The sequence below is a fragment of the Lissotriton helveticus genome, chromosome 6 (assembly GCF_964261635.1).
Source record: "Lissotriton helveticus chromosome 6, aLisHel1.1, whole genome shotgun sequence".
NCBI lineage: Eukaryota > Metazoa > Chordata > Amphibia > Caudata > Salamandridae > Lissotriton > Lissotriton helveticus.
Genome location: NC_136067.1, coordinates 1,825,097,661 through 1,825,124,833, shown reverse-complemented (window position 1 = coordinate 1,825,124,833; position 27,173 = coordinate 1,825,097,661). Strand labels below are relative to the sequence as shown.

The 27,173-nt window shown below is 42.1% G+C and overlaps 1 protein-coding gene and 1 long non-coding RNA gene across 4 annotated transcripts in view; one reads left to right on the top strand and one right to left on the bottom strand.

The window, feature by feature from the left end:
* Nucleotides 1-27,173, top strand: part of LOC144763784 (uncharacterized) — a 310,592-nt gene that overhangs the window by 93,167 nt on the left and 190,252 nt on the right. The window lies entirely within an intron of this gene.
* Nucleotides 24,174-27,173, bottom strand: part of SYT14 (synaptotagmin 14) — a 761,278-nt gene continuing 758,278 nt past the window's right edge. For all 3 annotated transcript variants that reach the window (XM_078649722.1, XM_078649721.1, XM_078649720.1), the window contains one exon: nt 24,174-24,798. In XM_078649722.1, the coding sequence (XP_078505848.1) occupies nt 24,485-24,798 (314 nt within the window). In that variant the 3' untranslated portion in view covers nt 24,174-24,484. The remainder of the gene's footprint in view (nt 24,799-27,173) is intronic.

Genomic DNA, 27,173 nt, shown 5'->3' with positions numbered 1-27,173 from the left:
AAATACACATGACTGTGTTCTTAACATCTCCTGACTCACACCCTCTTCTACACTTTGCATCAGTTACACAAGCAGCAATGGTGGAAATGGGATGGCATGATGCAAGTGGCAGTGTGAACCAATCTTCAGGCAATGTGTTTAGAGGAAGCTTCCCTCTTTAAACATCAGTGACAGACTGCCCTCATCCTGTGCCGTGAATTCTCTAGAATTACTGAGATAACTGCAGTCTTATTACTTTAATTGGAAAACCCCACTCGAAGATGGTCATCATTTAACTGCATAGAACTGGCAATGCAAGGGTGTATTCATTGGCGTAACAAAACGTGAGCTCCCCCCGTTGCAAGGTACAAGGAGGAAGCCCTTACAGTCTTAATCAGGAGCTCTAAAGGTCAGGATACTGTGCTGATGGGGCCCCTGGAGCTTGGGGCTCCTGCACCAATAGGACTAAGGGGTCCTATGTTACGCCACTGGGTGCATGGGGATTGCAACTTGCCACCAGCAGCCACTCTTTGCTCCCCAGAAGCTCAAAGTGGCGGCAGAGCACAGGTCTTGTAGCACCATTATATTCATGCTGGATGAGTTAGCCAGGAACTGAGACAGAAGGCGTAGGTCTGCTGTGGTAACTTTTGGTGCAGTGGACGACAGTAGAGGAGCATGGGGGGGAGCAATACACTGGAACAGGAGCCTTTGCTGTTCAGATTCCAGGTATTTAGGGGGCAGATTTTGGCAGGGGAAGGCAATGCTGCAATGAAACTCTTAAGCAGGATGCCTAACACATCTAGTAGCCAATATCTAACAGTGAGACTTAAATACTCCTCAGGCTGAATCCAAAATGTGAATTTTACTTTCTTCAAGAAGAACCTGGAGGAGGTTTACCCCAAACAAACCAATGAATATCGGATGCTGAACCAAAGCGTACGTATGTCTCGCATTCTGGCAAACAGCTAACACTATCTATATGCACACCTAAAAAGGAGCATTTGCAACCTCTGTTTAGTTTCAGAAAGTTTGAAATGTTTCTCACATAAATTCAGGAAGTGTTCAGAAGCAAAGTCCCACAACTTCCTACAGCCCTACTTCAATGCAGGCTTGTATTCACAGATACTACTTCACCTGTGACTTGTGTTGATAATTAAATTCCAACAACGAGAGTTTGATATTCATGTTTCAAAATGTGTCTGCCTGTTCTGAATACCTTCCCATAATCAATGCGCAACACCACGGGTATCAGTTCTCTCTTTTCACTTCCAAGAAAAGATTGCAGCCGAATAACTATGCGATTAGGGATACTCAAACAAAGCAAAGGGTGTAAAAATGCAATATTAATAACAAATAAATTAAAGTAAAAGTGTTTGTCATATGTGTTTGAGTGCAAGAATCAACTGCAACAAAGTGTCCAATGAAGGAAGGGTGTTTGATAATCTAAAAAGCAATCTGGTGACTCTCCACTTGGTCCACTAAATAAAAAAGCACATGAGAGAGCACAAGTTTGGAAAAAAATGTATAAGTACGCCATATTTACAAGCACGTAGTTAGTTAACATGTACTTTGCACCAGAGTGTTTATATTTAGAAGTGAAATACACCGAGTGTCTTATATTCAGTGGTGAAATGCATAGAATGTTTAAGTAGAGTAACAATAATCATAACTGTGTGAGACTAATGTAGAAATGTTTGGGATGAATATGAAAACCTCACGTTCTCATGTTACAGGAATAATGTAAGAGTTGAATGTAACTCTAAAAACCCAGTATATTGTGTAGGCCTCATGGCAATTCACAAGCAAATCTAAACGTGCTGCTAAAATAATGTGAGACAAGGTTGACATGGTTCTTTCAAAATGTACTATTGAACTTAGGGTTAAAAGTATATGCTTTATAGATGTGTTATTTTAGAAACGTATGCTAGTTAAGAATGTTTGCTGTTTAAATCAAGTTAACGTTTTAAGAGTGCAGGAACCTGCTGCATGTAAATCAAGTAGGCCAGAACAGATAATGTCATGTAGTTCAAATCGTCATGTGCTCGTTAGAGGAGAGGTCGTGAGGTGTCCAGTATGGAGCTCTGAGAGTGTTTTATGGCCTAAGATATGGTGAAGTCTGGAATTTGAGGCCCACTGCAGGACGAGCTGTATGCAGGTGCGAGGGTCCTAATCAGCTCGAATGAAAGGGACTTTGTTCAGTGGCGCCTTGCGCAGGCCTGTAGGAGTTTCCAGGAATTTCAGGGGGTATCAGCGCACGGAAGAAGAAGCCTGGGAACCAAGGTCAACTATAACGAGGGTCTTCAAGAGTACCATCATGGAGTTTGCCGCGGAAAGATGTACCACGTGAGGGGCGTCCCAAGGGGCGTTTCTATTGGAAATGTGATTTGGTATTAGGGAAAGTGACCCGGGAGGAGGGCAGAGCAGATGATTTTGGGAGCCTAAGGAAGCGGATGGGTAGGCAGATAGGCTGATCAGGAGAGACCCATTATCAGAGAAGAGATAAAGAGAAGTGCGTGATCTTCTTAGGAAATCACCACGGCTGACACCTAGAGGGTTAAGATCTTGCTAAGTAGGGATGTCATTTCATGTAGTGTAGGGACAGACTAACCTTAATTTTCTTTTCTGTAATGACTTTGAGGTTGCAACTTGTATCCATTTTAGCAACTCTGATGGTATTCGAACTTGTACTTATTATTTTGTTCTTCAGACTCAGACTATTCAAGAAGTTCATGTTCATATTGATACCGATATACCTTTTGAATCTCATTTTGAGAAGTTTGTATCTTCAGTTATCTTTGACTTTATATTAAATCTTTAAAACTTAATTTTGGTCAGTGGTCATTTAGAGTGGTGTAAGTTCTTAAATTGATTGTTTACTTCGAGATTACCTTTTACTCAAGACAGGTACCAACGATTCAGTCGACAGGAAATGGGATTTGGTAAGATAATTAGTAACCAGTAATCCCGCGTTAGCAGTTGGTAGCAGAGTGAGGATGGTTATCTTCTTGAGGAAGGTAATCTAGAGAGGTTAGTTTACCCCAAGGCCCGAGACGTCGAGAGACGAGCAGCGGAAGAATCGTGTGCCGAAAGGTGCAGACGGTGCGAGAAAAGCAGCAGTATCGGAGAGTGAGTATAAAAAGGGTCATGCGTGAACAGATTGCGGTGTTTTGTGTTGTATTTGTATTGTAATGTCTTGCGGAGTAGAATGCCTGTAGTGTGAAAGAGAGAAGGTTGTGAGCGCGCGCAACCTGGTAAACTGGTAACCTGGTAAACGGGTGAACTGGTGAAATCTTAAGTTCAGGCCAGAGCTTAAGTGGTTTTGGGTGTATCGAACATCCAGGGTAGTTGTCGACCATAGTACGGAGGTCACGAGGTACCATTGACCGCCGTGGATCCAAGATAGGGGGAGTGTAAGAGTGAGTGTATGAGTAACGGACGCTGGTCGAAAGTTACTGCGTGTGAGTAACCTATCGGAGAAGGCGATTGTCTGGAAGTAAACGGAAAGACATTTCGCCAAGTTAAGGTGACAACTACAGAAAGACTGTGGGCGTACAGTCAAAGAAAGGTGATCGCTTGGACGGAAGTAATCATTTTTCAGAGTATGAATGGGATGCGTGCATGACCGAGGAGACGAGCTGAGAAAGGAGGGGAACTGCTGCGAAGGGGGACGGGTGACGTCGGCTAGAGCCGCGCTGTGATTGAGCGGTTGGTGTGACGTTAGCTAGAGCCGCGCTCTGGTTGGGCGGCTAGAGTGACGTCGGAGGAAAGTCGCGTACGGATAGGCCAGTTAGTGAGAACGGCGCTGAGATTGGTGGAATATCATCAGGAAGTAAACAAACGCGGAGAAAAGAGAAATCATGAAGTGTTTTAAGTGTTTGAAAGGGATTTTTAAACGTAAACGAAGTGAACATTATTACGGGGAAGAGGCTCCCCCAGAGGGTACGCCAGCTCATTATATGGCAACGAATGTGGGGCTGCATACGATATTGTGGATTGGGGCTTGGAATAAGCTTACGGAAGGAAATGAGGAAATGCAGTTCCCGAAGTATGGAACGTTTAAGTTAGAGGTGTTACATCGGCTAAAAGCAACCATGTCCTCATTGAAACCCTCACCTAGACCAACACAGTTTGAGGCTCTTAATGCATGGATTAAGGCTGCACACGACCGAAATTTGAACAGGCGTCAACAAAGGCTGACGCGATCGGTAAGGGCAGTGCGAGATTCCAAATGGGATGAGGAGGAAAAGCGTTGGAGGGTACAGACTGTTGAGGTGGAGAAAATGTATCCGATGAGGGAGGTGTCAGGAGGAGGAAACCTCATGGAAGAAGACGAGGAAAGCGAGTCGGAGGACAATCTGATAAACAGATTGTTAATGGATAGACCACCTCCGAGAGTGGGATTGATAGAAGATAGAGGGCTCGCAAGGGAAGATGGGAATGAGATAGAGGGATATACACCACTCCCTATATCGGAATGGACACCTAGCAAAGGCGGAGAAACACCTCTAAACAACACTGTACAGAGTGTAGTGGGAAGGTTTGTGGTGCAGAAAACGCCAACCACAGAAAGGGTTGAGTCTGTGGGATTGCCAGACGCTCTTCAAGTGCCTGTTACCATAGGACCCATAGTTTCGATCTATAATTCTGAGAGAGATAGAGGGGAACAACAAAGGCAATTGGATAGGGAAAGGATTGAGATGGAAAGGAGGAATAATGTGACGAATGCATGGAAACAATTACCAGGTTCGGTAACGTGGAACACCCCATTAGACACAACTGTCGGTCCCAATTCAGAACAGGGAGGTCCGAGAGGACCAATGGATCTAAGGGGACCGCGGCCAAGATCTTTTTCAGAGTTAAGAGCTGATTTGAGGGAATGGGACGGGTCCATAGTATCTCCGAGTAACAGGACAAGAACGGAACCAGAGTGGGAAAGCAGGGGTAACGGGACTGTATCTCATTGTGGGGCCAGCGAGAGTAGTCAGAGCCGGGAAGGCCAAAGTCAAGAGAATAGAGGGGATGCATGTCCTACAAATCAGAGAGAACAACCGGAACAAAATACTAGGATTGTAGAATGTGAGGAAATGTCCCGTCTCTGGGGGAACGGAGGAGATGAGGCGGTACGGGCTTTTCAGAATAGGTTTAGGTGCCTTCATCATACCCTTGGGGAAGACGTTCAACATTGGAGAAAGGAGAACAGCGATAGGTCCCGCCACGCCTCGAATACTCAGGAAGCACAGGGAAGTAGGGAAGAAAGAGGGAGTAATAGAACCTCTTATCCTCAATCCCGTGAAACTAGCCAGGATGGAGAGAGAGAGGCTGGGAGGCATGAAGGAGTGTTTCACCACCCACCCCGAGAAGACGGAAAGGCATGGGACTTAGAGAGATGGGAACAGGGGAGGACTCCCTATAATTCACCAATACCTAAACGTAGATCTCGGAGCTGGGATGGGAGAGATGCGGATGGAGGAGCTAAATTGAGTGTCTTGAAAGCTGAAATAAAGGCAAAAAGGCTTGATGTTACCAGTTTAAAATCAGATGTTGATGAGATAATAGATGGAACATTGCCTTTGGAAAGGATAGAATTGTATGAACAGGATGAGTTATTGTTCATGGCAAAGGATATTACTAGGAAAGCTAGAGCGTTTCATGAAAAACTGACTGATTTGGCAGACAAGTATGCCGTGGATTTGTCTAGGACAAGGGCATTGCAGAGCAACCACAGATTACAGTACGCAGACCAAGATCTAGATGAGAAGAGAACTGCTGGATTAAAAACACACATAAGAGAGTTGGTAACAGGGATAAGAGTGTGGAGAGAACTGGATAAATGGGAAGAAAGGTGGTCGAAAAAGGGCACAGTTAGGCGAAGTACTAACGTGATGACCCCTGAGGGAAGGGTAATGCAGATGGAGGCATTCCCTTTGCGAGAAATATCAAATGGAAATTATGTACATGTGCCCTGGAGTAGAGGAGACTTAGCCGCATTTACCAACTCATTTCCGAAGTTGCGGGACAACCCAGTCGAGTGGTATAAGCAGGTAGAGAGGTTTGTTAAAATTTCGAAAGTACTGTGGATAGATTTGAACACGTTGTTTGACATCGTGGTCCCATCTGATTTGTGGACCCCGTGCAAGACTAGTGTCGAATGGCCAAATGCTGAACCATTGAGGGATGTTCGAACAAATGGACCATCTGAGATTGTCATGCGAAAGTATGAAAGGGTAATAGCATGGCTGAAAGATAAGGTACCACCACAGGATATAGATTGGGTAAAAATAGACCGAACAAGGCAGGAACCCAAGGAGACAGTTCACGAGTTTTATGAAAGATTGTTGAAAACATTCAAGCAATACAGTGGACTAGATGTAATGGATCCCAAAGACATAGGGCAGTTCGTGTCAAAGTTTGTCTTGGGGTTGAGACCTGATATTTGTTTGATGATACAGCAACATTTAATCTGTTGGCAGAACAAACCACTAGATGAGATTTTACGATATGCGAGGTACTGCAGTGACGAGATAGATTCTAAAGCCAAGAATCTAAAGGAGAAATTGATGGTGGTGCAAATGCAGTCCGCTGGGAAGGGTGGCCAGCAGAAGCAGGGGATGGGACGAAAACCAAATGGTCAGAACAAAGATAATGAAGAAGGGCAGAGACCTAGGATAGACTTTGCCACTTTAAAGAAAACGACAAAGTGTCATCTGTGTCATCAGGTGGGGCATTGGCGACGCGAGTGTCCCTTTAACCCTGAAAACGGAGAGCAAGAAGTAGAAGAGCAGGTCCAAGAAGACCCAGTGCAAAAAGTGACAGTCCCAAGCAGTAAGGTGGCCAAAGGGGGGACTTCGGCTCCACGGGCCCAATTCCCACAGCCACCGAAGATAGCAGCTGGAGGAAAGGTCTTTAAACAAATGCCTCTGTTTATCGAGGAAGAAAAATGTTATTACATTGATCCATTGACAGGACAACGGGTGAGCAGTGAAGAGGACTGTACCCTCGGGGCAGTTCTAGAAGTGGATCAGAGAGGGCCATTTGTTGAGGCAGAAGTGGCAGGGTGTCCCACTACGTTCTTAGTGGACACTGGGGCTACTCATTCGACTCTGAGATCAGCGGTAGTTCCAGACTTGCCAATGTCAGGGGAAACAATTCAAGTGGTAGGAGTCGCAAATAAAAGAATGACTAGTCCCTTGACAGAACCAGTGTCTGTGAAAATTGGAAACCACATGAACGAACATCAGTTTGTGGTTTGTGACTCGAGTCCGGTATGTCTGTTAGGTAGGGATTTGTTATGCAAATTGAATTGCACCATATACTGCACCCCACAAGGAGTGGAGGTACAGACTACCGACGATGATGCTACCTTTAAGGTGGCCAATTCAAAATTCTGTGTAGAACTATATCCTACTCTGACTGTAGAAGATCTTCCACAAGACTTAAGAGATGCAGTGGCGTCAGAGGTGTGGGATTTCACAGGAGAAGATATAGGATTGATTAAAGGGGTAGAACCGGTAAAAATTCTGGTAAAACCAAATGTTGAGTTTCCAAGAACGCCTCAATACAAATTGTCCCAGGAAACGATTGCAGGAATAAAGCCTGTGATCGAGTCAATGATACAGCAGGGAATACTGAAGGAAATCGTGGGCAGTCCTTGTAACTCCCCGATTATGGGTTTGCAGAAACCTAGTGGGAAGTTTAGGATAGTTCAGGATTTACGAAAGATTAACAACATAGTCGTTTCATGTTGTCCCGTGGTACCGAATCCATCAGTAATATTGTTTCAAATACCATGTCAAGCAGAATGGTTCACAGTGATAGATCTTTGTCAGGCTTTCTTTTCAATCCCATTGGATGAAGAGAGCAGGTACCTTTTTGCGTTTAAAATGGAAGATCGCGTTTTAACATGGTGTCGAATTCCACAAGGATTCACAGACAGTCCATCCATCTTTAATCAGTTGTTGAAGAAGAATCTTGAGAATCTAGTACTGCCACAGAACTCGGTTCTGGTACAGTACATAGATGACCTACTTGTTGCGTCAGAGACAGAGGAAGCTTGTAAAGTAGATTCAATTGCCTTACTGAATCATTTAGCTGAAAATGGACATAAGGTATCTCCGAGCAAGTTACAGTATTGTCTGACAGAAGTACAGTATCTAGGGCACAGGTTAGAAAAAGGGAAACGTAAGGTGTCCCCAGAGAGGATTGAGGCGATAATGAAAAAGAATACGCCTACAACACAGAGAGAAGTTAGAATGTTCTTAGGAATGGTGGGTTACTGCCGACAGTGGATAGTTAACTTTTCACTGAAAGCAAAGCCCTTACAGAAACTGACGCACAAGGAGGTGAGTGATCCGGTACCATGGGATGAAGAATGTCTGGTGGCGTTTTTACAGCTGAGAGACGATTTATGTCGTGCTCCGGCTCTGGGAATGCCAGATTATGAAAAGTCGTTTTCACTCTATTGCTGTGAGAGAGAGGGATGTGCTTTGTCAGTCTTGGCACAGACCCACGGTAATGCCCGTAGGCCAGTTGCATATTTTTCGGCTACATTAGATCCAGTAGCCGCAGCGTTGCCCGGATGTCTCAAATCCGTTGCTGCAACGGGTGTCAGCATTGAAAGGAGCGAGAGTATTGTGATGGGACATCCAGTAGTGGTGTATGTACCACATTCAGTTGAATTGTTAATGACCAGGACGAAGACGCAGCATCTGACCAATAGTAGGCTCACGCGTTATGAGCAAGTTATACTTGCCGCAGAAAACGTGACTCTCAGGAGATGCTCTGTCTTGAATCCTGCTACTTTGATGCCATTACCTACTGTAATAGAAGGCGAAGGATGTGAAGACCACGATTGCCTTGATGTGACTGAACTATGCACGAAACCCAGACCAGATATAGTGGATGAGCCATTGTCTGACCCCGATGAAATTTATTTTGTTGATGGCTCATGTTTAAGAGACGATACTGGTCGGTTAAGAGCAGCTTATGCTGTTTGTACCATTACTGGAGTTGTGGAAGCCGCTTGCCTGGAAGGAGTACATTCCGCACAGGTAGCATTGATTATTGCCCTAACTCGTGCCTGCATAGCAGGAAATGGAAAGAGAGTCACCATCTACACGGACAGCCAATATGGTTTCGGTGTGGTTCATGATTTCGGGCAGTTGTGGTCTCAGAGGGGTTACATGACCTCCTCTGGTTCGCCCATTCGAAATGGAGAATTTGTGCGATTGCTGATAGAAGCATTACAAGGTCCTGTTGATATTGCAGTGGTGAAGTGTGTAGCTCATACTAAGAATACGGATTTTGTGTCACAAGGTAATAGATATGCTGATGAAGTCGCACGCTATTGTGCGGAACAAAGTTATTCTTTCTCGAAGGTGGAAATAGAAGGTGCAGAGGAAAAGACTGAATTAAGTATGATGTTAGAAACTGTAGACACTTGGGAGGATTTAAGGATAATGCAGGAGAACGCACCTGAAACAGAGAAAAAGGCATGGGAAATAGCAGGCTGTGTGCGAAGTGAAATGGATTTTTGGGTTTCAGCAGATGGGAGAGCTGTGTTACCTGAAGAATTAGCTAATCCCATGGCGAGAGAAATACATGGTCCAGTACATCTAGGAAGGGATGCTATGATGAGAGTTTTTAGGCAGACTTGGTATTGCCCGAAATTCAGAATAGCAGCAGAATCAGTATGTAAGCGATGTGTTACCTGCCAACAACTGAACGTAGGCAAACGAACACCAGTCACACTGAGTCACATTGGGAGGTCGGGGGGGCCTTTCAATAGAATGCAACTAGATTTCATCGAAATGCCAAGAGTCAATCGCCTTCGGTATGTGTTGGTGATTGTATGCGTATTTTCCAGATGGGTTGAAGCGTACCCTACACGTAGGTGCGATACTCTCACAGTGGCTAAATTGTTGCTCAGGGAGTTGATACCGCGCTTCGGGGTGCCCGCCTCTTTGGAATCGGACAGAGGAAAACATTTTAACAGCGAAATAGTGAAGATGTTGTGCTCCACACTGAATATCGATCAAAAGCTGCATTGTAGTTATCGACCAGAAGCTTCAGGAATTGTGGAACAAGTGAATGGCACTTTGAAGAATAGATTGGCTAAAGTAGTGGCATCCACATCTTTGAGTTGGCCAGATGCTCTTCCATTGGTGCTCATGAGCATGCGCAGCACACCTGATAGGAGAACAGGTCTCTCTCCTCACGAGATCCTGATGGGGAGGGCCATGAGACTTCCTACAGTTCCAACTACTGCTCTATTGAATATTACAGATGATCTGATCTTGGATTATTGTAAAGGACTGTCTGACGCCATCCATTCTGTGTCCCTTCAGGTGCATGCAGCTGAAGTTCCAGCAGCGAGGAACCTGTGTCATGACCTGAACCCAGGGGACTGGGTCCTGGTTAAAAAACACGTCCGGAAGAACTGCCTAGATGTTCGCTGGCGTGGGCCCTTTCAGGTAATCCTGATCACGAACACCGCGGTGAAGTGCGGGGGGCTGCCAAATTGGATCCATGCATCCCATACTAGAAGAGTTCCAGCACCTCTAGAAGGAACAGCTCCCATCCCAGACGAAAGCCCGGAAGTGGAAGAAGAGTCGCAAGAAGGGATTGAGGCAGCTGAGGAGGTGTCGGAAGAAGTTGGGAACGCATCGGATTCAGAAGAAGAGCGAAGGCAGGACGGCAGTGAGACAGAAGACGCAACAGAAGGAGAGAGCAGAAGTGAATACGACTCAGACTCAGATCCGTATCGGAGCGACCAAGAACCAAATGGGAGGACAAGGAATAGGAGAATAAGGCTTGGAGCTGCCACTTGGCCAACAAGAAGAAGAAGGCTAAGTTTGAGGTCGGCCCAAGAAGAAACGCTTACTCCTATATCCGAAGACTCAGATCCAGAAGAAGATATCCAGGATCAAGCCGAGGAGGGTCTTAGAAGATCAAGTAGGGTGCGAGTGCCTAGCAGAAGATACTCTACTCCCGATTGGACCTACCTTGTTGCAGATGTCTGGGAGACACAGAACAGGGAGGATCAGGGAAGTGGAACTGATCAGAACTGACCCGATCATCACAGTGCAAATAAAGTTTCTACTGCCAGGAGCGGAGACCGAAAGGTTGCTGACACTCAACATCGTTCATCCTGCTCTCCTGAGTGGAATAAGAAAATTGCTTTTAGAGACAGTTGAGTTTCCAGTTTGCTGTTCACGATATCCAATATTGGAGGGAACTCTTCTTCGTTTGGAAATGCTTGAACGAGTAGTAGAATTGCTAGGAGTGCTTATTGTTGTGGACTAAAACCATACTACGAATGTCTTCAAAGGGGTGCAGATCTGGAAAAGTGAAGAAAGTGATCTTGATTAGAACGGACCCCTTTGTAACTGTGGATGTAGAACTGATAGTACCAGGAGTGGAAATTGAAAAAACGCTAACTCTCAATTTCGTCCGTCCACTTGTCTTGAGCGAAATAAGGAGAATAATCCTAGAAAAGGTTGACTTTCCATGGTGTGGTACGAACTGTCCAGAACCTGAGGGAATGATACTTCGGATGGACGTTTATGAAGAAGTAGTGTCACTCCTTGAGTCATACATAACTTCAGACGAAAATAAGACTTTTGAAAAGAAATTGTAAACCTGTTGCAAGATAACCTAGCGCCGAGTGGAAGAAGAAAAGTGATAGGGGTTTCATTTTAGTGGATGGAGAAGGGCTAGGGTTGTCTATTTTCTACTGAACTTTGAACTGTTTTGCGGAAACAAATTGTCAAGCTTCCAAGTGTTCCAAGAAAGACATTGCAAGAGAGAAAGACTTTGTTTGAAAAGAAGAGGAAGTGAATGCTGGAAGATAGTCGAAAACTACATTGTTTGAGAACATGGAGGCTGGCAACCCGAACCGCAGGGCAAAATGTATAGCTGTTACATTTTTAGGAGTAGTGGTTTCTCTTATAATTTTAGTGGTAACTGTTTCATTCCTAGCGGGACACGAAGGGGATGGAACCACAGTTAAGGAGGATAAGGGAGTGTCAACACCGAGAACTACCATTATTAAGGAGAAGGGAAACATCAATGAGAAAGACAAAGCGTTGTTAGATGCAGAAGTAAAAAGGTTACACATGGATGAGTCACAGGGGAATTACAAGTCAAATGCTTATGCTAAATTGCTTTATGAATATGTTGATGCCATGGAAGTAAAGGACTGTTATGTATGTATGCAATTACCAATTTCGGTGGAGGAGGGTATTAAATACCATCATCTCCCGTTGACATATGGGATAACGTGCAGTTTATTGTTAAGTATGTTTTATGGACGAGACGGATTTGAGTATTACTTCTCGAATTTCGACTCGACATTGCCAGAGGTTCCGAATTTCAAGCATTTGAACAAATGGGACTACTACAAAAGCGAAGACAGATTACACAAATGGTTTATTCCATGGAGAACGTTAGATACCTCACATGCTCGAAACAACAATCTGACTTGTCAAATATCAGAAGTTGAGAAAAAGTTTATAGCTCAGGTAGATACTAGATACAGAAAGCAGAAGGCATTGAAGGCATCAGGACAAGGAGAAACAGATTGGACCAAGGAGGAAAGGGCACAACAACGAAAAGGTAGTATTGGTCCAATTGCTTTGGATAAGGAGAAACGGGGGAAACTGTGCATTCACAGGAGTTACTCCTACTATGAAAACATTTATGTAGGACAAGTCAATTGCGAACATGCTTTTCAATTGGAGTACTACTCTAAGAACTTCATGAAAGGGATGCAAGCAATACCAAATGTATATTTTGTATGTGGAAAATATGCCTATGTGAAGTTACCAGATAATTGGTACGGATCATGCTATCTGGCTGTTGTCTTCCCTAAAATATATCATGTTGAGAATTTAGACACGCCTAAGAAAGAAATATCAACTAGATGGAAGCGAGGGCTGGGTGCAGCAGAAGTAATCGGAGATGTAATAGGTGCTGCATTCCCTTTCCTAGGATTGATAATGAATGACATTAAGATCAGGAGGTTAGCTACAGTCGTAGATAGGCTATCTGCCAGTACTGCAAGATCCTTGATGCTGATAGAGGGGGAGATGCAATCGATTAGGGCAATGGTTCTTCAGAACCGACTTGCTTTAGATGTTCTGTTAGCAAAAGAGGGAGGAGTCTGTAGGGCCTTGAAGGTACAGGAATGCTGTACTTACATTCCAGACAATTCAAAGCCTCTAGAGAAGTATATACAAAACATCACTGCCATACACTACGAAATTGAGGACCTGGCAAAGGTAAATGTGTGGGAAAAAGTAGGCCATGGAATGGGTAAAGTTGGAAGTTGGTTTGCCAACTTAGGAAAGGGTATCGTTTGGTACATATTGAAACCCATCATCATAGTAGTGATTTGTGTAATCACTTTGTGGGGATTGGTGCGTTTGTATCAATGGTATAGAGCAAATAGGTTACAGAGAGCTATGAAGAAACAGGAAGAAGAGTTGACAGCGATGCAGGACACTCAATATAAGAGTCTGAAAGCATTAGAGAGTATGAAAAGAAGTGGTACTGCCCTGTCTTCACTTTAAAGGTTCTACATTTTTAGTGTCATGGTGATGATGACCCCTGAAGGTCATCAAAGGGGGGACTGAGAGAGCACAAGTTTGGAAAAAAATGTATAAGTACGCCATATTTACAAGCACGTAGTTAGTTAACATGTACTTTGCACCAGAGTGTTTATATTTAGAAGTGAAATACACCGAGTGTCTTATATTCAGTGGTGAAATGCATAGAATGTTTAAGTAGAGTAACAATAATCATAACTGTGTGAGACTAATGTAGAAATGTTTGGGATGAATATGAAAACCTCACGTTCTCATGTTACAGGAATAATGTAAGAGTTGAATGTAACTCTAAAAACCCAGTATATTGTGTAGGCCTCATGGCAATTCACAAGCAAATCTAAACGTGCTGCTAAAATAATGTGAGACAAGGTTGACATGGTTCTTTCAAAATGTACTATTGAACTTAGGGTTAAAAGTATATGCTTTATAGATGTGTTATTTTAGAAACGTATGCTAGTTAAGAATGTTTGCTGTTTAAATCAAGTTAACGTTTTAAGAGTGCAGGAACCTGCTGCATGTAAATCAAGTAGGCCAGAACAGATAATGTCATGTAGTTCAAATCGTCATGTGCTCGTTAGAGGAGAGGTCGTGAGGTGTCCAGTATGGAGCTCTGAGAGTGTTTTATGGCCTAAGATATGGTGAAGTCTGGAATTTGAGGCCCACTGCAGGACGAGCTGTATGCAGGTGCGAGGGTCCTAATCAGCTCGAATGAAAGGGACTTTGTTCAGTGGCGCCTTGCGCAGGCCTGTAGGAGTTTCCAGGAATTTCAGGGGGTATCAGCGCACGGAAGAAGAAGCCTGGGAACCAAGGTCAACTATAACGAGGGTCTTCAAGAGTACCATCATGGAGTTTGCCGCGGAAAGATGTACCACGTGAGGGGCGTCCTAAGGGGCGTTTCTATTGGAAATGTGATTTGGTATTAGGGAAAGTGACCCGGGAGGAGGGCAGAGCAGATGATTTTGGGAGCCTAAGGAAGCGGATGGGTAGGCAGATAGGCTGATCAGGAGAGACCCATTATCAGAGAAGAGATAAAGAGAAGTGTGTGATCTTCTTAGGAAATCACCACGGCTGACACCTAGAGGGTTAAGATCTTGCTAAGTAGGGATGTCATTTCATGTAGTGTAGGGACAGACTAACCTTAATTTTCTTTTCTGTAATGACTTTGAGGTTGCAACTTGTATCCATTTTAGCAACTCTGATGGTATTCGAACTTGTACTTATTATTTTGTTCTTCAGACTCAGACTATTCAAGAAGTTCATGTTCATAGTGATACCGATATACCTTTTGAATCTCATTTTGAGAAGTTTGTATCTTCAGTTATCTTTGACTTTATATTAAATCTTTAAAACTTAATTTTGGTCAGTGGTCATTTAGAGTGGTGTAAGTTCTTAAATTGATTGTTTACTTCGAGATTACCTTTTACTCAAGACAGGTACCAACGATTCAGTCGACAGGAAATGGGATTTGGTAAGATAATTAGTAACCAGTAATCCCGCGTTAGCACACATAAACACTTGAAAACAGTTGACTAAAATAAGTGGATCAATTTCCTCGCCTCTAGAAACATTAGTGCAGTTTGATCAAGTCAAGAATGAATGATGAATAATTAACAGTATTATATCCTGTATTAAGGCCGAGTAGGAGCAAGCAGAATGACAAAGACCCAATGACCAGTAATCATTAACAACTGACCCCATAAAATAACTCCATAAACACACACTAACTTAGCTTTATTGCTCAACAACCAAAATCTAGAGTTTCAGTGAAATTCAGACACACCTTCAGCGGATTACCTACCACATTATATACTAATATGTAGATTGCATGCCATTTTCTGGTGGGCCAAATATATTCGGTCCATTTAGAGCCAGAGAAGATTCCCCTAAAATGTAGTCGAGCCAGGTTCCTGGAGGTCAAAAGACTAGTCACTCTGGCAATTATTAAATGATATTCATAGTGATCATTAGAGAAAGTAATTCAAATTATTAGTGAATTAATACTGCTCAACATTTTTTAACATAGCAGACATCTAATAAAATATACAGCTTTACAATGGCAACAAACTTATTCAGACCACATTTTTGGAGGTTTGAAGAGTATCATTCACAGTGTTGGCGTCCCTTGCTATGGTAATTGTGCTCTCTGAGTAGAAATGTCATTGCCAAAGGTTATTTGTCATAGTATTATTAACAAAATATGCTCTGAAATAAATTTCGAGGTTTAAACAATGGTTACAAAAATACTGATCCAATAGGTACAGATTCTTTACTACTACTTCCAGAGGGGTGATATCTTTATACATTTTAAGACACAATATTTTTGTCAGAAAATATTTAGGCCATGATAATCTGGTACCATAATTTGCTAAAAGCATGTGCAGCTACCATAAATAGATCCTATTTGGGGAAGCATGAAGCTTATCTGTTGGCTTGCTTTACTATAATAATTGATGCCTGCACCACTGGGTTTCAAACTGACTATTGCTGAACTTTATTTCCTGCCTCGGACAATGAGGTTATGATAACTAGTAAAGTGTGATGTTTGCCTCATTAATGTGTCATTGGTTCTAGTTTTGGAATGTCCCATTAGTGTGTCCTTGGCTCTAGTTTTGGACTGTATGTCGAATTATATGTATTTGAACTCTGTGGGGCGGATTTACAGGCCCAGTGTGCTGCCAGAACGTCATTTTCTATAAAGTTCAGGTGGCACACTGGGCTCACCCACATCTACGAGGCCATGTAAAGCCACCCTGCGTGGCTTTTCATGGCCTCGTAAATATGGTGTGAGGCAATGCAGTGCAAGTTGTTGCGTTGCCTCTCACGGCGTGGGAAGGCGTGCCACAAGTGTTACAGTGGGTGCTCCCACGTAACACCCATCACATTTGAAACATTCCCAGATTTACAACATGGTGTAAGGGTTGTTTTTGTGAAGGAAGGTGTCCCTTCCCCCACAAAAAACAATCTGATTTAAATGCAGACACCGTTGTGCAAGGATGCTTGCATTGGCGCATGGCAGTCATTCGTGTGCTAAAGCTGAGAAAGAGGACAGGAATGTGCCAGATCTCATAGATACAGTGCATTCCTGCCCTTTTCTTTTGACATAGGGCAGTGCAGCAGAAAAGCTTGCGGTGCTGCCCCGATACCAAATGTTGTAAATGAGGGCTTAAATATTTGGCAAGTAGAATGGCATTCATAACATCTGGAACTGATTACGGGTATGCCATGCATACACTCTCACAGCACAGGTTACATTATGTTATTTTAGTTGCTCTCCACGTCTTAAAAGGGCTTCAAGTATAGCAGACATAACCAATGAGAAATGTTGCCTCAAACTCAGAGAGGGGCACATCTCATTTTTAATCGCTTTACTTTAACCAACCTGCAACGGTTTGTGACGAAAGTTTATTTGCCTAATAGGAAGGGCACGCTTTTGAAGACTTTTTTTCTCTTGCCTTAAAGAGCAGGGTTGCGTAATAATCGAACATTAAAGTGAGTTTCCCTATTGTTTTAGACCTGACCTCTAAGGTATTAAAAACCCAAATTAATACACTCATGGTAATGTAAGAGTGCCACAGTCAATCAGCCTACTTTGAATGCAGTCTGTAACTACCAACAAGTCCTCAGCTGGAGCCTCCTCACAACAGATGACTGAAAAAGATTCTAATTATGAGAGTTTATCCAGGGATGTTGGGGGCAACATGGCTATTGAAGGGAGCCTACTGAGTAATTGCAGAGGGAGTCTGCTTGCAGGAGCTGTTTCACAGTGCACAGCTTATCTAATGCGTCATGCTTCTGTGACGCAGTCCCTGAATACATTAATAGCCTTTTCAGAGAAGATCTCTAAACTAAATCCCTGTAGGGTATTTTCTGGTTTAAAAGAGTGGACATGGACAGAATGCAGATGAAGTGAGTCATTATTAGTTTTTTTTAAAAGGAGAGCTGGTGCACATGGCTGTGGTTATTTCCCCCTGCAATGGGGTGAAACACTGGATCTGGGTGAATGAGTACAACCTAAGCATAGAGCTGTAGGTCCAGATTTACTAAACTTTCACATCACGCAGCAAGTTGTTTTGCATGACAGGGAGAGAGTAGAAAAGCACCTTATTTACTAAGCTAAGATGCACTTATGCTCTCTTCTTGCACTGGTGCACTTGCGACAGCCTAGCACCAACCCAGGCATCCTTGTTTCATGCCGCAAGGGTTCATGATTGTGGTCCGGATAGTTTTTGTGAAGATTGGTATACCTTCCTGCACAAAAACTTTTACTTAGAAGTGTATTCCTCTTAGTATTTGTACTTTAGAATGCAGAACACATGCAAGGAGGAAGTAACAAGGAGAAATAAAGATATTTTACCTAGTTACGCCAAGGTCGGGTAGGCGCACTATTTTGGTGCAAACCCAGGTTTACTGACTTCAGTAAATCTGAGTTTGCGTCAAACCACATGTGTGGGTTCAAGGGAATGCCCGTGCTCCATCCATGTAATGCCTCCCTGACGCAGGGTAACACAAGGCAGAGCAAAGCGCTGGATTGAGTTCCTTTGGGGGTGAAAAGTGAAGCAAGGCCATCCAAATTGTGTCAAGGTATAATGAGACAAAGGGAGCGGGCTGGTTTGAGCATTTTTGCCAGGGTTTCTTTTGGTTCCCCACTCTGACCCTGTATGTGATAATCTAAACATACGTTTCATCTGTATGCATGTAAGTGGCCTCAGGAACTAAAGTCTTATTCAATCTTCTTTTCTACAAGCTGAGGGTTCTTTCCTGCTGAAGCCTTAGCGTTATCTATTATGTATCCAGGAATTTGGAAATGTACTTAATAATAATGTGGCTGGGATTCTAATTGTGTCCCTGTTCAAATTAGTGAGATTTACCAGTTGTTTAAATGGGTCTGCACAAGTACCCTATTGATACAGAGCACTGCTAGTGGGTTATAGAAACAGGTAAATTAGTGCTGTGGAACCACAGACACCTGTTTAGAAACAACAGATAAAAAGCCAAAGAAGTGGAATCAAAAAATAGACATGGACTAAATGTTCAAGTTTTAAAAAATGTTTTTGCAGTGTGAACTTGTCCCAAAGGCATTAGAATGCTTTAGAAAAGCACCAGGTATTATGTATTTGTTTTAGGCACAGAGATATTAATTGGGTGATTTACCCAGAATCACAGGATATTGAGCTGAGGATGGGACTCAAACGTGGCTCCCAAGTTCCAAAGTCGGCAGCTCCAACCATTAGGCCACATCTCTTTCCTTAGTTGCATTTTGTGTTGTTAGTTCACACTTTTTTGACAATTGAGTATCTTGCCCTCTATGAAAATACAGTTTCAGTGAGTTTGTTTGCATTTCTTTGTGCAGAATTAGCACCCATTTTGTGGCTGACATTAAACAAGCAAATTATGTATGTGCTTAGTTGTGGTATAGCCCCATTTTGATGCATCAGTACTGGGGAAAGTGACAGAGGCACCAGGAGTAGCCTTGGGCTTTCAAAATTGACCTACAAGGGCTCCAACTCACCAGGGAAATGCGTAATAGAAAAACAGTCCTGTCCAGCCCTGATAATGTAATGGTTTTCCCAGATGGTTTTGTTTGTGTAACAGACTCTTGGCATGTTAAGAAGTATCAATGGGTGTTCTAGGTTGATGAACTGGTCTATGCACTCGCTAAATCACCTCAGCTGAATTCACTCAGAGAAGAGGAGATGACCAGTGGGATGAAAAAGTGAATCAGCATTAGGGCTTGTAATTTTCTGTGTCTTTATCAGTGACATTACAGACGGGAAGAAGAGGACATTGTGCTCCTATGCATATGACATGAAGCTGTTCATGAAGCCAAAAAATAAAAAGAGATGAAAGCAAACAGAGGTGACAACAAACAGCACCATGTATTCAGTTTAAGAAAACAAAGACAGCAGTATAAATAATTAAGAGATAGACATCAGAAAGCCTAAAGAGGTCTTGAAGTGTCCCAAAAGTCTTCATAGAGGTCAAAGCTAGGTAGATAGAATGGCTTAACTGTTTATAAACTGGAAGACAGGAAGGACATAACAGATATGATAAATAAATTACCTTTCATTACCTAGGAATATAAAAGAGTAGAGAGAATGTATTCATTTAGTAGAAGAGTAGCTTTAGAACAAAGGGTCATGAGATAAAAGATATCACACAGGTTCAAGAGTGGCACAGACTTCACAAACAAGTTCTTTAAAGAGAGAGTGGCAAAAGCAGTGGAGTCAAAACCAGTAACAGAATTAATACACTTCCCTACTTGTATGAGTGCAAGGGTATCTCTGAGCCACATCATGCTTGCAGGTCTACAAGACTGAGACAAACTAGTATAATAGGTTTTAGCTTTGTAGTTGCCCATGGTGGTCTTCTGGTCTTTACCATTGGATTGGTGGGTGATTAACAGTCTTGTGGTGTGGGATGTAGGGCTTTGGTCATGGTCTACTGTATCATGTCAATGTCTAAAAAGAGTATGGCAACCTCCTTAAGTCTCTTTCTTAAGTAATGTACACAAAGGGCAATTCTTGAAAGCAGCCCGGTGCTATCCAGAGAATGTTGTCTGTGAACCTTGGTGGTTGTGGCATAATTGTGTGAGAGTACTACGGAGTAGGCAGAATCATTTTAATCTATATATAATTGATAGAAAGGATTTTTGCCAATAGGTCAGAGCATGTTTTTCTAACAACTGTGTGCCCTTGAGGCTAGAAAAGCAGTGATAGCCATGAGCTAGACTTTTTGAGATAGAAAAGGTAACAGTCTTTTAACAGTTGCAGTTGGTAGCATTAACTTTAAATGGTTTGTTTTTCCAGAATTTGATTAAACAAGTGCACTGGTGGAAACCAGTAGTAGTGATTGAGTACATCAATATTGGTTGTATCAAATATTAGCGACCTAAACAGAATGTTTGTTTCTACTTAATCAATCAGAGGGCTAATCTTGTGGGCTATGTTAATAGTGCCCACATGCAAGCTTAGATTCCTTGGAGATCAGCAAGTAGAGTTTCTTCTAACCCCTCCCCTTCTGCTCCTCATTGCACCTTGAGACATTCTCCTTTCTTTGCAACTTTTCTGAGAGAAACAGAAATATGCTGTGAGGAATCAAGGATGGTTAGGTGGCCTGTACTGTAAGTGTCAGGTGCTTTGAGAAGACTATGTGGGCAGATAGTGAGTTCAGTAAGTACTGAAGGTGACTGCATATAAGAAGGATGAGGAAACATTGTGGGATGGATAAGGATTGTATGATAGAGGAGGGTCTGTTGCACACATCTTTAGAGCACAATAATGGCATTATCAAATGTATAGGCAGAGAACAGCAGTCTTTGTAATGCCTTACCCTCCTTCTGGGTGTTAAATACGGTAGCATAGTATGTATTTGATAATTCTACACACTATAGGTCAAACCCACCTCTTGTCCAAGTCTTCGAATTCTCATAGTTACCACAAAAACACAGGTCTTTAAATTTGAAATTATAAGCATCAATCAATGTAATGAGTCACATTTCCCTTTACGCGTTATTACGTAGATTAATTACATCTGCCAACGTGCAGCTTTGAGACTACTAACTGATATCACATCTCCTTTTTAAGTTTCGCCAAACTTGTTGGTATCAATAAAAAGAAATATATATGCATACAGTGGCTTTTGCTTAGCCCTCTTCCTCAACTGGTCTGTTCGAGGATCATTCAGATATTGCTCCCGTCCAGTACAGTTTTGGGCAAAGGGTCAGCCCACCTCATCAATTGACTGCCTGGCACTGTTAGTGATGGCATTTTGCTTGATCACTTGTACATACAACTGCCAGAAAAAAGTGCACTTCATTGACAAAACTGATTTGTTTGGACAGCAGGACCACCTCTAAATTTTTTTTTTTTTTTTTATGTTTGCCATTTTTTTCAAACATATTGCATACGTGTGCATAAAATGCGTGCTTGCCAAAGGTAGACCTATTGGCTGTGCCAATGCTTGTTTATCTTATTTCTGGTGGTAAGAGATAGGCTCTTCTACATGCACATTTGAAAAATCTGTGTGATGTAAGGATGAGTGAATGTTTAGCAATCAGTCACAGGTTTTTTCGGGCTACCACTGACCTCAATGTTATTAACTTGTGCCAACTAATGAATTGTGTGCATCATCCAATGTAAGACTACTCTAATACATTGGCATGTTCAGGCAAATTATCACTAACACATTTTCTTGCTTTAATCCTTCTTTTTGAAAATGTGTATCCTACAAAGAATGACACTTTATGCATGCTGTGCAAGTTTAGGTAAAAATAAGCATCATCTCTCATTACAAGAGGATGGGAGAAAAGAGCATAAGCTAAAGGTGTGCATGTGTTCGCCTGCCCCTTGTGGCAACTAAGCAGGGGGGTCTGGCATCATGGAGTGAGGGCACTTTGTTGTCAATGCAGGGGGCTGCCGCTACAAGTCGTTTCCCACTGTTTCAATATCATAGTAGGAGGAATTGTTTTTGTGAATGAAGGGGCATCTTCCTGCATAAAACCAATCCTCAAGGCATTTTCCTCTTTCTAAGTGTGCTGCATTCTGCAGCGCACTTAGAAAGAATTAAAAACTAGGAGAAATAAACATATTTCTCCTTGTTGCACCTCTGGTTGGGAGGCATACAGTTCTGGCACATTCCAAAATCTACCAGTGTTGGTAAATCTGGGAATGTGTCAGAATCCATGGATGAATGCGTGGGAACACCCACGCACCACCCAGGGAACGCCTCCCTACCTCAGAATAACGCAAGGCAGCGATTTGTGCTGCCTTCCGTTACTCTAAATTTATTAAGCTTGATAAATCTCATTTATTTTTTTCATCACCCTTGCATACCCTATCGTTGCGCAAGGACGACTCAAAACCTTGATCATTATGGGCCGTCATGTTTACCTTGTCAGATAATAGAAAGGTGGTGTAAGTGCAATGTGAACAGAATTCAGACATCCGTCCTTAGATTTATGTACATTATTAGACCCTGGTTTACACCCACATGCGTCTGATCAGCATGTCTTCACTATTTCTTTGGTTGGTAATAGTTTGGTAGTAAAGGGGTTAGTATTAGAGTGGGCCTACTAAGGTGTCTGTGCATTCTACAGGCCGGTCGGATGAAAAAATTAAGGCCAGCTATTCCCAGTAGGGCTTCGTAGCTGCCAGGGCTGCCAGTTGAGGCGGAAATTAGGTGGCACCTTACTCCTTCATGTCCATATGCGGGCTGGAATCACGAGATCTAGGAATAAGCCTTGGTCACAAAGATTTCCTTTGGAGCTAACTGGAAGATGCCATGAACATGTGATATTTACACCAGCTGTAGTATATGCCTTATATTATTATACTTTGGCCTGGGCGGTAAATTCCGTTCCACTCGTGGAATTTCCGGAATTTGGGTAATTTCGCATTCCGTGGAGAACGCGGAATTGGCAAAAATTCTGCGATCTGCGGCTTCGCGGAATTTTTTGCTTGTTCGCGCTTTCAAAATGCATGTTTGCAAGATATTTCTCCCCGAGCACGCAAACAGCGTTCGCGAACAGGAAAAAAACATCACGAACAGGCGGAACAAGCAATTCACTAAACTTTTGCTTGCTTGCGGAGATTTTTTACCATTTCGCAGAGCTTCGCGTAACGCAACTACGCAAATTCCACCCACCAGAAAAAGGGTGCCCTGGAGGTGCCTGAAATATCGTTAGATTCACCTGTCCAAGTATCTGTGAATTTCTTTTGGGCGTGACCACCTCAAAGATAGAACGTCAGTCAGTCAGTACAAAAAATGTTTGGGAAATTGATCAGTGAATATGTTTTTGGACACGCTATTATTTTCTTGGCGGATTAGAAGAGTTATTAGAAGTGCTTTCAACAGGAGGTCGCACATGTTTTCAGAACTCCTTCAATGAAAATAAAATACTTCAAAGAAACGAGTGCAACAGTTTGGCCTCGATGAGTCCTGATGCACGACAAAACATGAGAGGGGTTAAGAGTCAGGCACTCAGTGAAGAAGATGTATTCATTTTCTGCAAGTGAATGTGCCTTACCCCTGTCTTAGGTCCAATTACTCAGAATGTTCAGGAGTAAAACATACATACTCAGGCCTTATAGTCGCAAGGATTCTTTTTGGTAGAAAATACCCCTGGAAAGTCACGAGTAAGTCACAGCTAAATTTGGAATAAGGCACATTTGCTCACAGAAAATGCTATGTGAAGCTGGCCTTTTATGTTTAAGTTCTGTAGTCTATACGCTTTTCCTAAAAAGACAAAACTGTATTAATTGGATTTTCAGACCACTGTTCGTTGCCCGCACATTTGTAAAATTATGCACGTGGGCTACACCTGTTAAGTTTAAACATAGAGATAACTTTGATTCGCTTTCACGAACGGTATTTTACCTGTAGGCACATAACCAACTGCCCTCCTCGTAAAATGTACTGAAATAAACAGAGAGACACGATTAAGATGTGTAAGATTACAGCATACTTTCCATACAGGAAGAGCCCCTTGTTACAAACATCATGCCAGTAGCCCAAGCACAGGTTGCACAGTACAGTGGGTCACAGGAAAGGCGGCCATCTTGGCAGGCATTTTCAATAGTTTAAAGAAAAATACTCACTTTCATTTTTAATAAAATGCTCGATTACTACAAAAAAATATTTCGAACACGAATGCAAAATTATCCAAAGATTGAGGAGAATTCCTAGCTTGTCTGTCATCACAGATTAGTGTTTCGAATCTGTCATATAAATTATTGGGACCACAGCTGATGATGTTGCATAAAATGTCTGACATTCCATTGTCTGTTGTGCATTTTCTATCTGCGAATGTTGAATCTGTTGCTTTTGAAGGCAGGCTCTTGTTGTTGGAGACTTCCAAGGTAGACAGATGTGCACTCCCAATGAGCCCTGTCATTCACTGTTCTTCAAGATTCCAATAATGTGTGCCATCTGCATACCTGTTGTCCTTTTGACTCCTTCATTTCAGTCCAGTGGTTGAGCTCTTCATCTCCTGAGCTGTTGAGCCCTAGAGAAATCCAACCTATCATCTCTTTGCGCTTCATGCTACGTTTATTGTACACAGACAGTATGAGAGTTACGTCTGATAGCTGAAACAGCGCCACTTGGAAAATGAAGGTCTCTTTGTATAATGGATTTGGTTGACCTCGGCGAAGGGATGTCTTACACTTGGACATCTCCTGACCCATGGAGTTCAGCAAGGTTAGCTTGACATAGGTATCTACAAAGTGAATAACAATGTTTAGAGGGATGAGCCCAAATAAAGTTTATAGCAGCTGTGCAGCTTTGTGTTTGTTATAATGCATTCACATGGAAGGATATGGCGTATACCAATGTTAATTGAAATCAATTGACTAGAAGCAATTTTGACATTTACTGATCAAATATGTATTTTGAAGCATACAATTCAGCTCCGCGATCACAAGATTGCTTTTCGTGTTGTAAATTTATACATACATTTTAAGAGATAATACCATGGTATACTACATAATCCTGCTCTAGACTAGATTTAGTTACACTGAGCCGACTTTTACAGCATTATTGACATTGAGCAAGCTTCAACTAGCCACAAGACTTAAAGCGGACCACTGAGTTCTCTGAAAAGAGACATATATGAAGAGGCTGGAATGAGAACACCAAACGTAAGAGAAACAAAGAAAGTGCTATGGTAACATCAAGACAGGTTAGAATGGAACACATATTAAATATGGGAACTAAACAAATTCTCTGAATGGATGCGGTTGGTTATTTGCAGTGTGTGTGTGTGTGTTTATGTGTGTACATATTGTAAACTACGTTTTTGCATTTCTATTTCAGTGTGTTCGTTTTCACAGCGTTGTGTGCACTTTACCTGAGTGAACATCAACATTCCTGAATAATTCTTTTTTAGAGAGTTTCTGTCATTATTTCTGTAGGCAAGTGGATGTCTGTAAAACGTTTACAAAATGTATATATCTTTTCTTTCCAAACTATAAAACCATGTTATTTATATAAATTGCACACATATTACTTCTAACTATCAATTTTGATCTATGTTTTGCCCTACATGCTGTCTGTTCTGAAGTTCAAGATATTTGTCTCGAACTAATCAGGTATTCATTCACTAGAACCTACACTCCTTCAAATTTCTAAAACGATGGAAATCCTCACTATTGTGTCAAAGAACATATATTGAAATCCTCACTGCTGTGTCAAAGAACATAGATTGACTTATTTAGCTCAACAGGCATGCCTAAGCTATGTTGATTCATATAATTTACTTATGTCTTCTAGTGCTTTTTGCAAATGTTTTTCTACAGTTCGTAACCTTTTTCTTAGAGTGAAATGCGGGACCTCATAGAAATTAATATTATGGATTGGGGAAATATAAGTAATTCAGTTAATAGCTACACCTCCTATTATTAGAATGGATATCCTAGTCTTGCTGCTCATAAACCACATTGCCACAATGACATTGCATGGATCACTTATGGTTTTATCAAAAATTTCACGTGTGCCAAACTCCTGACTGTCTAACGTTTTGATACAGTATTTGAGGATGGACCCTGTAGATATTGAAAGCAAGACTTGAAAAAGAAATCTCTTTACAGGTTCAAGATACAAGATTTTACCTGGAGCATTGGATTACCACTGTTTAATACCATGTGGTCAATGGCCTCATCTCGGTTGTGCAACTCATCACAAACGTGTCAAAATGTGTTGTCTTCTATATTATACCTTCATTATAACCTATGGCACTTGTAATACAGCGGTGGGAAAATCTGCCTCGTTTTCACAGAGTATCACACTTGCCATCTTCTCAATAAAGCCATTTGATAAGTATTTATGCTCATAGCACCTCTTTGTGCAAGTCTCCTCTTCATTCATTTGCTTATTTTTCTTAGAACTGATATGGCAAGCTAGTGTGGTGTCATCATTAAGAGATTTCAATTAAATATTTAAAAATTTTATCTGAAAGCTCCTTTATATATGTCTGCTCCTACCTGCAACCTGCATTATGTAAAGAGGGTCCAGTAGAAAAAAAGAGAGATTTATGCGAGTTAGACATTATTAGTGAGCTCATGATGGGGACTTAAAAAATAGATTAGGTTTTCTGTTCCCTAGTTGAGGCACTTGAGTCAGTACTTATTCATATAGCTTTCCAGCTCCTTCTGTCAATGGATTGAGGTGCGATGTTTGATTATTTTACAAAACTTTATTAAAACTTTTACTTCATACTGTAGATAAGAACAAAGACATACCCTCATAAAAAGAGTAGGACGTTGAATTTAAAAGAATCTGTTTGGTTCCCACTTTACTTGTATTCACTCCCTTCCTGATTAACCCGACTCTCCCGGTCCACTGTAGATACATCCATTACATTATAGACACAGGCAGGTAAAGTGTACTTGTTTTTTTACATGGAGAAAACAAACTCAAACGTTTTTTCAATACAAAAATGTTTGTAGAGTTGGCGCTTTAAACATGGGGCCCACTCGGAGAACCTTCAGTTATGTAACAAAGACGTCTGCCTGGTGGAACAAAAGACTGCCTACCAAGGTCTAAATGGCCCTATTAGACTCGAGAAGAACAGGCACGTCTCAAATCAACATGCAC